The sequence below is a fragment of the Esox lucius genome, chromosome 14 (assembly GCF_011004845.1).
Source record: "Esox lucius isolate fEsoLuc1 chromosome 14, fEsoLuc1.pri, whole genome shotgun sequence".
Lineage (NCBI taxonomy): Eukaryota > Metazoa > Chordata > Actinopteri > Esociformes > Esocidae > Esox > Esox lucius.
The window spans coordinates 1,542,501-1,557,680 of record NC_047582.1 but is presented as its reverse complement, the minus strand read 5'-3'; the positions used below and the strand labels follow the sequence as shown (position 1 = coordinate 1,557,680).

At 39.3% G+C, this 15,180-nt stretch overlaps 1 protein-coding gene across 7 annotated transcripts in view; it reads left to right on the top strand.

The window, feature by feature from the left end:
* ptpn13 (protein tyrosine phosphatase non-receptor type 13) overlaps positions 1-15,180 on the top strand; it is a 151,613-nt gene that overhangs the window by 130,571 nt on the left and 5,862 nt on the right. For all 7 annotated transcript variants that reach the window (XM_034296911.1, XM_034296908.1, XM_034296907.1 and 4 more), the window contains 8 exons: positions 3,356-3,524; positions 5,376-5,531; positions 11,799-11,970; positions 13,629-13,839; positions 14,129-14,214; positions 14,421-14,482; positions 14,674-14,829; positions 15,065-15,180. The exon at positions 15,065-15,180 is cut by the window's right edge and continues 140 nt beyond it. In XM_034296911.1, the coding sequence (XP_034152802.1) occupies positions 3,356-3,524; positions 5,376-5,531; positions 11,799-11,970; positions 13,629-13,839; positions 14,129-14,214; positions 14,421-14,482; positions 14,674-14,829; positions 15,065-15,180 (1,128 nt within the window). The remainder of the gene's footprint in view (positions 1-3,355; positions 3,525-5,375; positions 5,532-11,798; positions 11,971-13,628; positions 13,840-14,128; positions 14,215-14,420; positions 14,483-14,673; positions 14,830-15,064) is intronic.

Below are 15,180 nucleotides of genomic sequence, written 5' to 3'. Positions count from 1 at the left end.
TTAATTAATCTTTTGTTTGTCATAATTTGGCCTTGGTTGCATATTATGTTTGGTTTTTTTTCTTGTTAGAAATGTGACCATTATCATTACTGAATACGTCTGGTAAATGGATGTAAGGAAATTTGACTATAACAGTGGCATAGCCTGAATTTTAATGTTGTTGGGCATCTTAAAATGAGCGGGCATGTATATTATTACACGTAGGCTATAATATCTGTATTAAATGTGGGCATTTTCAAGTGTTTGTGGACTGCGTGTGGAAACTAAAAAGCATTAACTTTATTGTATGAAAGGCTAACATGGAGGCGCCGATGTGATTAGCACCTAAACATTTCGAAGAGTTTTTTTTTTTTACTCATACAGACAAGAATAATTACAACGTAATTACATATTAGGCAGTTTTTCAGTCACAATAATTAGTTTATAAGGTTGTTGTTATTATTAGCCCTTATTACATGTATTGGCTAAATTCCAGTGCAGAATGCGTGTTATTTCTTGATAACAGACCGTTGCCTTGAAAAACAGCGCGTTGCAATTGACGCAGCAGGATTCTAACCAGAGACGGAACAGACTATTTTCTTTAGAGGAAGCAATACAATCGTTTTTAAATCAATAAATTCCTTTTGAAATCAATATTTTGTGTGAAATTATAGATTTATTTGGTAGGTAGCCATGTAATAAGGGGGATAAGGTATAGCGAGGTGGTTGTTATAGCGAATACAACCCCTTCAGGCTGATTCAAGATCCTTCCGCTTCGTCCCCCCAAAAAATTGTACCGCGGAGGAGAAAAATATTTGATTTTGAAATCGAGCTTCACACCGAGCGCACGTCAGAAACAGAAGACAGTGTGTGTGTGTTCATTTCTTTAGTACTGTGACTTGACTTGACTTGACTTGAAACTTATAAGGACTCGACTTGACTTGCTTAGGGTGAACCCTTGACTTGACTTGACTTGCTTGATTTATCTGAACTGTGACTTGTGACTTGACTCGAGACTTGATGGTATAGACTTGAGACTTGCTTGGACTTGACCATGTGTGACTTGTCCCCATCTCTGAACAATATACAGTGGGGAGAACAAGTATTTGATACACTGCCAATTTTGCAGGTTTTCCTACTTACAAAGCATGTAGAGGTCTGTTATTTTTATCATAGGTACACTTCATAGGTACACTTCAAAATCCAGAAAATCACAATGTATGATTTTTAAATAATTAATTTGCTTTTTATTGCATGACAAGTATTTGATCACCCACCAACCAGTAAGAATTCCGGCTCTCACAGACCTGTTAGTTTTTCTTTAAGAAGACCTCCTGTTCTCCACTCATTACCTTTATTAACTGCACCTGTTTGAACTCATTACCTGTATAAAAGACCAGAGAGCTATGTAAGGACATCAGGGATACAATTGTAGACCTGCACAAGGCTGGGATGGGCTACAGGACAATAGGCAAGCAGCTTGGTGAGAAGGCAACAACTGTTGGCGCAATTATTAGAAAATGGAAGAGGTTCAAGATGATGGTCAATCTCCCTCGGTCTGGGGCTCCATGCAAGATCTCACCTCGTGTGGCATCAATGATCATGAGGAAGTTGAGGGATCAGCCCAGAACTACACAGCAGGACCTGGTCAAATGACCTGAAGAGAGCTGGGACCACAGTCTCAAAGAAAACCATTAGTAACACACTACGCCATCATGGATTAAAATCCTGCAGTGCACGCAAGGTCCCCCTGCTCAAGCCAGCTCATGTCCAGGCCCGTCTGAAGTTTGCCAATGACCAACTGGATGATCCAGAGGAGGAATGGGAGAAGGTCATGTGGTCTGATGAAAATTGAGCTTTTTGGTCTAAAATCCACTCGCCGTGTTTGGAGGAAGAAGAAGGATGAGTACAACCCCAAGAACACCATCCCAACAGTGAAGCATGGAGGTGGAAACATCATTCTTTGGGGATGCTTTTCTGCAAAGGGGACAGGACGACTGCAACGTATTGAGGGGAGGATGGATGGAGCCATGTATTGCGAGATCTTGGCCAACAACCTCCTTCCCTCAGTAAGAGCACTGAAGATGGGTCGTGGATGGGTCTTCCAGCATGACAACAACCCGAAATACACAGCCAGGGCAACTAAGGAGTAAGAAGCATCTCAAGGTCCTGGAGTGGCCTAGCCAGTCTCCAGACCTGAACCCAATAGAAATGCTTTGGAGGGAGCTGAAAGTCTGTATTGCCCAGCCACAGCCCTGAAACCTGAAGGATCTGGAGGAGGTCTGTATGGAGGTGTGGTCCAAAATCCCTGCTGCAGTGTGTGCAAACCTGGTCAAGAACTACAGGAAATGTATGATCTCTGTAATTGCAAACAAAGGTTTCTGTACCAAATATTAAGTTCTGCTTTTCTGATGTATCAAATACTAATGTCATGCAATAAAATGCAAATTAATTACTTAAAAATCATACAATGTGATTTTCTGGATTTTGTTTTAGATTCCGTCACTCACAGTTGAAGAGTACCTATGATAAAAACTGCAGACTTGTACATGCTTTGTTAGTGGGAAAACCTGCAAAATCGGCAGTGTATCGAATACTTGTTCTCCCCACTGTTTGTGTTTACATAAACTACTAAATTATGGCATTAAACTGATTGCATTTAAATACCTTAAATATGATTACCTTAATTGGCATAAGGTCGTAATCAAAGTATAATCTGATTCACACACCTGGTTTTCTAAATAATCTTTTAAGTTAATTATTAGAACATAGTAATTATAAGAATTGTATTTGATTTATAAATGCGTAAGTGAAGGGGTTAAACTTATATATTATTAAGACCAGTGTTAATTTTGCCATGTATCTTTGCCTTTTTGTCACTCAAAATAATAGACATCTCTTCTAATGTGCACAGAAACCAACCAAGCTCCTCCAAAATCAGTGTTTTTAAAAGGTGATCTCATCTTGTCTGAAAGTGAACTCAACCCATCTCAAACAGTTTACCAGTCCTAATCAAAATGAGGTTCTGTTGTGTAGCAGGTCATTTGGAATGGGGATCCACTGCTCTTTGTTTTAATAGGGTTGCATTGGTTGTCACTCTTATTTTATTTTTTAAACCAATGATTTGTTAGTAAGGTGGTGCTTTTCAACTGGAAAATTAAATAGCTTTTTGGAGGTGCTAGATAAGACCAGGAAATCTTTCCTATGCTTTTCCAGAAAATTCTGACCATTTGCATTGCCCAAGCTAGCTAGTGAGAAGGGGAGTTTTGTCACCTTATACCTTCTCTTGAAGATGTAGCACCATGTGACAAGTGTTGAAAGGTCTGCCAGGGTATATTTGATCGAAATATTTGTTCTATTGCCTTTTTTTCTCTAGGGGCCCTTCCTCCTCTCTGATGGTTTTGGACCTGGACACCACTCCTAAGCCTATGGTATTATCTTCTGAAGACCCCAGCCCTGAGCACCTGCCTCCTCCGCTCCCTCTGCCACTCAACCTCACCCACACTGTGCCTGACAGTGGACAAGACACTGATGATTTTGTACCGGTAAGAACAGGGCAACGCTAAGACTGCAGTATAAAATAACGGCACGCACTTGCTCTGGATAAGACTGTCTGTTAAATCTTAATGTACCACTGAAAATAAAGAATATGTAGTAAAAAAGAATTTGATGTACCAGTTGTCTGGTCTGCTGCCTGTGGTGCATGTAGTTACACAGTAGCATGAGGTCGAATCTGGCTCACTGTTCTCTATGCAACAAACTCTCCCCACAATATTTCTCCACTGTCTCTCTCTAATAAAACATTAAAACCCATAATGGTCTCAGGCGGATGTTATGACTTGACATTTTGCATTCTATATTAATTTGTGTTACAGGTATCATGAAATATTTGTATATCTATGTAATCACTACACTCTCAGCTACAATATAAACAAATAAAAACAGACTTCTGAGACACTATTTAGAAAATGTATGTGTTGGAAAGGCAAAAACAATGTCCTACGGAGAACATTCCTGCGATATGGTATGATAAAAGAAATGTAAACCATAATGACGTTTAGTTTTAATGGCTTATTCTGATATGCCTCTTTACTGTCATATTACAGTGTTTTAGGCTTAAACAAATGAATAAAATGAATAATACAATGTAAAAAAACAACAACATACAAACCATATTTCAAAAGTTTGATCGATGCTGACTTCAAATTATTTTGCTGTAATTACACCAAACGGCCAGCAGAGGACCGGTAGCGCAGTTGTAGTTGGTCTTGTTATAAAATCAGTAAGATACCAAAAATATTATTTGGTTTTCAAAAAACCAAACAACATTCCCATAGTATTTTTATATCATATTTATAATACTAACAATGTAATAGAGTGGTATATATCAGAAATGGCAATCTACTTGTTATCCGGATGGGTCTACACACACCTGTCACCTGTATGAGCTGTATGGTCATTGTCGTTGCCTGGTAAAATGTTTTCCTGGATGGAATCCCCTTCCTTTAGCCTGTTGGTTACATTCAAATATGTTTTTAAATGTTTTGGGTTTAAAACAAACAGCTGTTTTGCATAAACAAAACGAAAACTACATTGGTAATCCCCAATTGAGCAGTGGCTATGGGGTGCGCCATTTTGGTCCTCTCCAAGTAAACATGACCCCTAAGACTTCCTATCATTCCATCGTCGTAAAGGTCATGTTTCCAGGCGTTATGACATAGTAGAAACGCTGTTTCTAGATTAGACCTATAAACAAAGGATAAGTTGAATTCCCCATTACATGACATGTGTAATGGTGGCCAGTTGTGGCGCACCTCTATTTTTGCCTCACACGGGCTGTGATCCCTATGGGAACACAAACTATGTACGGATCACTTTGTTAGAATGTCTGGATATTAGTTAAGTACAATTCTAGTTATTTCAGTTCCGTTCTGGATATTTATAGAACTGTACACTATGGCTCAGTCAGCTTTGTCAAATTTTGGTGCAACTCTACTTTTGCCTCACGCAGGCTTTGATCCCCATAGGAACACAGTATACATGGATCGCTTTGTTAGAATGTCTAGATATTAAGTAAAGAAAACCGTACGATTCTAGTGATTACCGTTGTGGATATTTATAGAAATGTACATCACGCACTCCGTCCGTGGGGCCGCGGACAGAGATCTAGATGCCTTTCTTATATTTCTCAACTATGAAGAGTACAAATAAAAACATTATAGATTATCAAATACCCCCATCTTGACTCTCTCCTAAAGACGATAGAAGGAATGTTTCGGAGCTACCTCTCATGGGTTTAAAGGGTGTGATCCTTTTGGTTTATGCAGTTATGTAATCACTATCTGTATGTATTGTATCTGTATTTGATTGATATATTGGTGTGCCGTTTCTCCCAGGACGTGGAGCTGAAAGTGTCTTTGGTAAAGTCTGACAAAGGAAGCCTGGGGTTCACTCTGACCAAAGGGAATGACCTGGGCTGCTACATTCACGACATCATCCAGGACCCCGCCAAGGGAGACGGCCGTCTGAGACCCGGAGATCGAATGATAATGGTATACCCCGCCGACCCTAAATAACTCCCTACCCCTCCCGAAACCCAAACTCTGAATCGGTGCTAATCTGAAGGGCCTGTATAGGTACCAACAGTTAGGTCCAGAAATATCTGGACACTCCAAATGTTCCTCCTGTCAAAGGATGGCCTGTTTCACTTGCATTCAGAGCTCCTTTGACCGCATGTTGTGGGTTCACAGCAACAGCTTCCAAATGCGAATGCCACATCTGGAATCAACTCCAGACCTTTTACCTGCTTAATTGATGAAGATATAACGAAGGAATAGCCCACACCTGTCCATGGAACAGCTTGAGTTAATTGTCCAATTTCTTTTGGTCCCTTGAAATGAGGGGGCTACATCTTAAAGAGCTGTAATTCCTAAATCCTTCGTCCAATTTGGATGTAAATACCCTCAAATTAGTCCAGAATGGACATAGAATAATTTTGTACAACCATCCATTATTCAGCTCTGTCCCTGGCTGTAATTAGCTTTCTTGGCATCGTCCAAATTCATGAATGGAAAATAATCATCCCGAGTAGAGGCTAGAACAGCAGCTGATGATGGGGGAGATGGTAAAACAGTTAATCCCCAACCCTTGCCCAGAATATTCGGAGTATGGTGGTGTAGCTGTGGATCGTGGATTCTAATGCCAACTGAAATGGAATGCTTTTGTTTTAACGAATGGGAACTATTGATTCCAATGCTGGAGACCATGAATGACCCAGTCCCTGAAGCTGAACTCGTTCCAAGATGTGTGGTTGATCATCTGGATTTCGCCCCCTTCATAACTCTTGGGGTGCTAGAGACTTTTTTTTTTACATTCCCAAAATTAACTGGAAAAGACATTCTAGGTCAGAGGGACCCAATGGTCAGCTCTCAAAATAGTAAGTAGCTACCTAACATTAGCAAACAAGGCATGGCTATTTATTGGGTTGGCATATTCCATACACGGGGCAATTAAGTGCTTTATTTTTATGCTTAAAAAGAAAAAAACATCAGGCATACTAAAAACTACATTTAGCATCAAAGCAATCCAACCTAGCAAGACAAATGCCTAGTTGTTATTTATTGAAAAGTTACCCCTTTCAAATAAATTTGTTGAGGACGTTTTTGGAATGTCTCTTGTAGACTGTAGTTATTTTTTATGTTGTCGAGTCCATACCCATTGTCCCAATCTTTTTATAGGAAAAAGTGCTATCTTTCTGTTTTAATTCAAGCAGTAATCTAGGTTGCTATACTTTGCTGGACATAGCCGATCAGGAGCGAGGTAACGTTATCAATTTGTCTTGCTTTTTCAACAAAAGTGCTATATTCTGACTTAGGGAGGATAGGCTACAATCTACAGCTTTTTGTTTTTAGAAAATGTATTAACCATTTTGATTTTAGCCTTAGAAAAATAGGTCACATTAAAAGTGGAAAAGGTTCTGACATGATTTATCTTGTTCTCATTCTTTTACATCACAAAAACCTGCCATTTTAACAGGGCTGTGTACAGGTGCTGGTCATATAATTAGAATATCATCAAAAGGTTGATTTATTTCAGTAATTCCATTCAAAAAGTGAAACTTTTATAATGTATATATTCATTCCACACAGACGCATATATTTCAAGTGTTTATTTCTTTTAATTGTGATGATTATAACTGACAACTAATGAAAACCCCAAATTCAGTATCTCAGAAAATTTGAATATTGTGAAAAGGTTCAATATTGAAGACACCTGGTGCCACACTCTAATCAGCTAATTAACTCAAAACACCTGCAAAGGCCTTTAAATGGTCTCTCAGTCTAGTTCTGTAGGCTACACAATCATGGGGAAGACTGCTGACTTGACAGCTGTCCAAAAGTCGACCATTGACACCTTGCACCAGGAGGGCAAGACACAAAAGGTCGTTGCTAAAAAGGCTGGCTGTTCACAGAGCTCTGTGTCCAAGCACATTAATAGAGATGCGAAGGGAAGGAAAAGATGTGGTAGAAAAAAGTGTACAAGCAATAGGGATAACCGCACCCTGGAGAGGATTGTGAAACAAAACCCATTCAAAAATGTGGGGGAGATTCACAAAGAGTGGACTGCAGCTGGAGTCAGTGCTTCAAGAACCACCACGCACAGACGTATGCAAGACATGGGTTTCAGCTTTTGTGTCTTGCCCTCCTTGTGCAAGGTGTCAATGGTAGTCTTTTGGACAGCTGTCAAGTCAGCAGTCTTCCCCATGATTGTGTAGCCTACAGAACTAGACTGAGAGACCATTTAAAGGCCTTTGCAGGTGTTTTGAGTTAATTTGCTGATTAGAGTGTGGCACCAGGTGTCTTCAATATTGAACCTTTTCACAATATTCAAATTTTCTGAGATACTGAATTTGGGATTTTCATTAGTTGTCAGTTATAATCATCACAATTAAAAGAAATAAACATTTGAAATATATGCGTCTGTGTGTAATGAATGAATATAATATACAACTTTCACTTTTTGAATGGAATTACTGACATAAATCAACCTTTTGATGATATTCTAATTATATGACCAGCCCCTGTAGACTTTTTATATCCACTGTATGCCGTTTTAACAGCGTATTAGCCAGTAATTAGCTTTACCGGTATCTACTAACTTACTGGAATAGTCATAAGAATTGAGAAATTGCTAGCGAGTCTGCCAAAGCTATTTCATTTCATGGCATAAGAACATATTTCTTTCTTTCATGGCAAAACAACATACCTTTTTCTTTAATTCATGAATTACATTTATACAGTAACTATCAATAAAGGCAACAATAACTAACATTTTCATCAAGTGAAAAGATGAGAGAATTGTGGAATCTACCAGAAATGATGAATAAATGTCATTGCTCTCAATAGATTAGAACAGGTCTTCCACATGAGAGGCACTGTCTTTAACCACCACACCATGGCATTACACGTTTCAGCAGTTGCTAGACCCCATTGAGGGTGTGTTTAACTGACTCATTTTTCTTATAAAGTTTACCTCCACCATAGCAACTATGAACTTTATTGCTTTTGCTATCTGGCCGTTTTAACAGCTTATTAGCCAGTAATAGGCTTACTAGTATCTACTAACTTCCTATGAATAATCACAAGGATTGAGCAATTGCTAGCGAGAGTGAAGATGAACTTTTCCATCCAGAAACAGTTACAATATAACCGTAAACATTTTCAGTTACTTTACTTACTATAACATAACTACTGTATGTTATGGCAGCAAATGTGTTTGTCTGTCCTGATCCAAAACGCATGTACGGATGCATACTTTGAAAATCCACCAGAAACAGTCACAATATAACCGTTAACTGTTTTATTTCAGGCTTACTATAACGTAAATACTAACGGTTTTAGCCAGCGAAGTTTTTATCTATATGGAATAATTCAAAATGCGTACATTGCTTCACCTGCGAGGAGATACGAACTCCGCTTACACTGCTTACGCGGTCCGGCAAGAATTGTAATACATTTTCTAAAAACGAAAAGCCGTAGATTGTAGCCCATCCTCCCCCGAGTCAGAATATACCACTTTTGTTGTCATGGCACACTTTTCATAGACACTATTGAATTTTTACAGTTCTAACCACAATAAAAAAATTGTTAGTTTTGACGGGCGAATATGAATGTCCACCGAATGTCCATTATAAAATGACCGATCAGGCAGGAATTTATCTGATGAACGCATTTTGGCCAACTATGTTTCTAAGTTTCATAACATGATTGTACATCCAAAATGTACTGTTTAGGCCTGTTGATACTTTTGCATCATCTATAGTAAGATGAGCAACATCCAAAAAGTGTATAATTTCTATTCATTCAATCATGTGTATCTGAACTGAGCTAATGTGCTAAACCCCTTGAATGTAAACCTACCATCTGGTCCATTGTTTTTGGTGCACAAATGTTGACTTGGAGAGTCAACACTCCTTCTTTTAGCTCAAAGCTTAGCTTTTCTGTTCAGTTGATGTCAACAAAGCTATTCAGACAATGGTAGACACCAAATGTATATGATTTATTTTATAAATCCACTTAAGTATTCTTTTCAAGAGTCAATATACCTGTATGTCTAACTAAATCTTATGTCAATGGTAGAATGAAGTGTTACTTGTTTGGATTAAGATAGGGTTACGAGTGAAACACCTAGTCTCCTCTCCCAGGTCCCTTGTATCCTTTCTTTTACAATCGCTGCATTTTCCACCGACGATATTCGTTATATTGAGCCAGCTAGAGAGACTCTCACCTTGCGTAGCTTCTGGAAGTTTAAGTTCACTCCCACCCGATATCATCGCTGAAGCACACAGCTGTGTGAGTGGCTGTAAGAAATAGTTTGCTAGTGCTGGTTTGGATTGAACCAAACCTACCGTGACAGATTATTAAATGTAGTTTGAAGTGTTTGAGTAGTCTTCTGCTTGCAATGCAGCTTTGCTATGGTGGGACGATTAGTTTCCATTCTAAATTTTGACGATGCTAAGAACGCTAATTACAGCCGAGTTGAATAATTGCATGGTTGTAAAAAATGTTTGGTTAGCAAATTTTTTGGTTCATATTATTTACTGCGCTTTAAGCCCATATTATTTATTTAACAGTCACTTTAATATATTTTGGCAAACAGCCTAAATAACAAATCTTGTGTCAGTGTCCAATTATTTCCGGACCAAACAGTATGCAGCTGTAACTGTGGACCATATTCACCTCGTGGGCTGTTGAGTGTGAATCTAGGTGGGTCTCAATAATATTTGCCATCCTGTCCTTCTAACCAGTGACTCTGTCAGACCTGAGACATCACAGGTGCAGTTAACTACCAGGTAGAAACAATAAGCAGAAATATTGTAGTAATTTTATGAAATGGCCCTGAATTTAAAGCGATCTTCCTCAAAAAAGTTAGGGAGTGTACCGTAATTTATTTTTAAATATTAATTTTGGTAGCACCCTATGGCAGATGTTCAATATTAATGTACAATGTACGTATACACACATCCAAATCCACAAAATCATGGCTTCACCAGAAGAAGATTAACGTTTTGGAATGGCCCAGCCACAGCCCAGACTTGAATCCAATTGAATCCAATCTGTGGGGTTATCTGAAGAGGGCTGTGCATAGATGTCCTCGCAATCTGACTGATTTGGAGTGCTTTTGCAAAGAAGAGTGGGCAAATATCGCCCCGTTAAGATGTGCCATGCTAATAAACTCCTACCCAAAAAGACTGAGTGCTGTAATAAAATCAAAAGGTGCTTCAACAAAGTATTAGTTTAAGGGTATGCAACCAGGTTATTGTATTTTTATTTTAAATTTTTTCCCCTCGGTAAAGATTTCAGTTTGTTTTTCAATTGAATTGTTCACATTATTCGTCACAAGAAGAATGGTGTTGCAGACAGTGTCAAAGACAGCAGAAATATCAAAAAATATGAGAATATTGAAGTTGCGAGCATCCGCCCCAATAAGGAGATAATTGATGACTTTGACAGACTCAGTGCTGTGCTTAGCTCAGAACCCCGATTGGAAAAGTTCATACAGGTTGTGGTTTGTCATGTGACACTGTAGTTGGGTATCTGCTGCCCACTCCAGGAATTTTGCTAGGAACAGGAGATTGGAAATGGATCTATAGTTGCTAAGGTTAGGGGGGTCCAGTCCTGTTTTCTTAAGGGTGGGTGTGATTGAAGCCATTTTGAGTGAGGGAGGAATATTGCCAGTCAGCAGAGAACAATCCAAAATATTCACCACTAGGGGGCACAGAGAAGGTAGGCAGGCCTCGACCAGAGATGTAGGCATGGGATGCAATGAGCAGGTGGAGGCTTTAGATCTGGTGATCAACTCTGCAATGTGGGTGGCATCAATAGGTGAGAAAGCCAAGAAACTGATGTCCGGTCAGAGGGCTATTAAGTTTATATACTTGCAAAGTTATAAAATTAATGGTGCGATTTATAAACGGTGTTGTTTATAAACTGGGAATTACATTAACTCCTTTGATATTTGTAGACAGATCTATGGATGCAAGGACTGACCATCCAATGATATCGAAGTATATAGTTTAAACCAGATTTTGAGGCAATGCAAGGTTTATTTACATTTACATTGTCTACAAACATCAGAGGAAGATATGCTAATATTTAAGGTTTCAACGTTGAAATTATCTGCGCATGAGCCATTTCCAAGTATTAATTTTCAAAAATCTATATAAATACATATGTCCTGAAAATGGATGTAAGCGTTAAGCTGAAATGCTTCACAACATTCCCAGCACATCTGCTTAGAAACATTTGGTCATCCTCCAGGTAAACAACATTGACGTGTCCAACATGGGGCATACTGAGGTGGTGAACCTGGTGAGAGCTGCTCCCCGGGTGGTGGATCTGATGGTGGGGAGGGTGCTTGAAGCCCCCAAGCCCCCCATAGACGCCCACTTACTTCCTGACATCTCCTTCCAGTGCCATGACGAAACACTGGGTAAGTGATAGATCAATCTGTGAATTGGCTACCGGTTTATGTCACTTAGTTTTTGAACCTGCTGACTGTTTAAAATGCCACTGTTTTGGTTTTGTTTTATCAACCAAAGATTATTATCATTGTAAACACAGCTTGTCACATGCCCTGGGGTCGAAAAATGAGGCACACCATAGGATGCTGTTTAACAACATTGCCTGGAATTTGTTGTATTTTTTAGACCATAAAAAAGCTGTCACAGTCTGGCTGTTACTTGTGGCAGCAGCTTTTGTTTCAGAAGTTCCAAGTTGTGCACTTAACACTAGAACCGTCAAATGCCTATGCCAATTGGCGTTTGAGTTTGTAATTAAAATAAAACTGCCATTTTGAAAGCTACCCTCCTCCTTCCATGACTTTTCCTAAATAGGCGTGTATTACATTGTTCTGTTGTCGGAATTCTAAACTGACGAACAGAAAAGGATTTGAAGACTATTTTGTTGTTTTTTTACCCTGTTTTCCGACATAATCCACCAACAGCCCACACCACTTAGCGTTGGTACTCAAATGGTACCCAGGCACTAATCACCCCTCACTGAATCTATGACGCCAATGGATGAAGGCGCGATACTCCCAGATAAATGAATACCTAATTAGGCTGTTATTGAAACATAATACAAATGATACAGGCTACTTATCACATGGGTTACCGTTTTTCAATAGGATATTCATCTTATTGTGTAGGCTAATTCATCAAATGTTAATCAAAAATGTAAATCAACATTATTTTAGGAGGGAAAGAGAAACTAAATCGCCAACACATCCTGTCGTCTCTCTTTGAATTTTCTCTGCTTATTTTACAGAAGACTAATATTCTACAAATGTATTAATTTAAATAATAATTCACAAAACGAAATTCCAACAATATTTTGTCTTTTTCTAATAACTCTGTTTTTCGATAACTTATTCATGTCACCTATAGGATCTTATATGCCAATAATCTAGGAGACTAGAGCTATAAATTGGTGTTGAAATAAACCCAATAACCTCACTACAACCCCCAGGAGAGACTTGGAAAGACATGCCGTTCACAGCCTATTTATTTCAGACCTCTTCTTTTTCTACGTATTCTTTTTTTGGGTATTTTTTTTAGTATGATGAGACCTTCAATACAAATATTTTTCTAATTCATTAACCATTTAAAACAAACAAATTCTGTAATTCATTATTTTTAAGACTATTCTATATAGTTTGATAACGACTGAGTAGATGAACTGATGCTCTGGCTGGATGGTGATGCTGCGGAGAAGGTCCATGCTAATAGGGACGATTCATTTCATAATGACACCAAATGGTGTTTGGCTCTGGCAGTTACTAGGGGTCAAAAAGGCCTGGCGGTTCTAGTGTTAAAGCACCAAATGGGAGAATACCACTAAAAGGTAGGACATAGCCGGACTTGACCTTTGAGAAACGCTTTAATTCAGTTTGCATAGTAAGATATTGTAAAAACATTTTCCATGCAGGGCTGGTGTTGTGACGTGAGCAGTGACAGTTTGTATAGGGTTTTGTTTATTAAGCTTTGTGTTATTATATTTTCCTTGCAGGGCTGTTGTTGGATTGGGCAAGAGACTGCGTGTACATGGTGCTGTTCATAAAGCTGTATGTTATAATATATTTTCTTGCAGGGCTGGTGTTGGACGGGGGCAGAGGCAGTGTCTATGGGGTACTGTTCATAAAGGAGATCCTCCCAGGCTCAGCAGCACTGCTGGAGGGCAGTCTGAGACCCTTAGACCTGGTCCATTATATCAATGGAGCTCCCACTCTGGACCTGACCCTCAATGAGTGCTGCAGGCTGCTGGAGATCTCCCTCCGAAACCTCACTATTAAGGCCACCAGGTAAAATAAAAACTCTTGATTCTCAGTCCGGCACTGTACACCTGCGTGTTTGCAGGTTGGTATGTCACTGATACAAAGTATGATAATTTAGCATATTCTTTGCGTAGACTATATTCATCAAACTATAATGTGCATTTACCCTTCAATGAGTCCCAATCTCTGGCTTTGCTGTCACCTACTGAACTCTTGTGAAATATGTCTTGGTTCATTGGTTTCTGAGTAAGATGAAACCAACCAATAGATCTCCATCTCCACATAAGTCGATCTAATGTCTTTCTTTGCCCTTCAGGGATGGAAAACCGGTTTATCCAGGACAGAAGAGTATTTCATTTCTTAACAACAACATCAACCCTAAAGTGTCCACCAGCATGAACGGTAAATACATGGAAATGATCTGTAAGGTCGTGTTGTCCAATTCATTCACTGTGTCTGTTTGTGGAACAATTTTCTGCATTTTATTGTATAATGTTGAGTAATTCACTACAGACCTGCTTGCTGAATTTTTGTCGATGTACAGTATCTCATGAGGGGCACAGGAGTGGGATGTACCGTTGGTGTTGAACATATTACTGTTGTCGCAGGTTATCTTCACAGGGCTGATCACAGAGAAACAGAAGCCTTTTCCGCTGTATGTCCTTTAGAGGTAATAACATTGCCCTACTTTGTTTGAGATTTTGTAACGTAACTGTAACCACTTGTTTATATGGAAATTTATTTGACATGGTACTAACAATATGTTTGTCCAGTTGCAAACAAATGTTCTCGTGATATAGATCCCCTCTGGGATTGATTGAGTTGACTTGAATTGAAAGGATTGTTTCATTTTGCCCTCAGGAGGAGATCATTCTGTTGGACCTGGAAAAGCCTGCAGCAGGAGGGCTTGGCTTCTCCGTCATCGGAGGCGAAAGGGGCATCTTTGTCAAGTCCATTACCCCTGGAGGCATAGCAGACACTACAGGAAGGCTACAAGTGGGAGATCGACTGCTTAAAGTGAGTTTTCTCAACTCTGTTATTTGTTAATGCAACAACATCTGTTGGCCACCAAGTAGGGATCTTTAAACACGTGTTTTTGTATAGCTGAAAGCAGCCTTGTGGTCAAAAGGCCCTGGAATGAAGCAAACATTTCCCCACTTTTTGGAAAGTCTAGTCAGTTTCACTCCGTTTGAAAAGGTTTTACGCAACTAAACACAAACGCAGCTCATAGGTTTACCACATCTGTCCACAGGTGAATGAGGAGCTGATGACCGGTGTGTCTCACACCAAAGCAGTCACTACTATCCGTAAGGCCAAAGGACTCGTCCACCTTGTAGTGTCCAGACCGCCGGACCAAAATCCTGACAC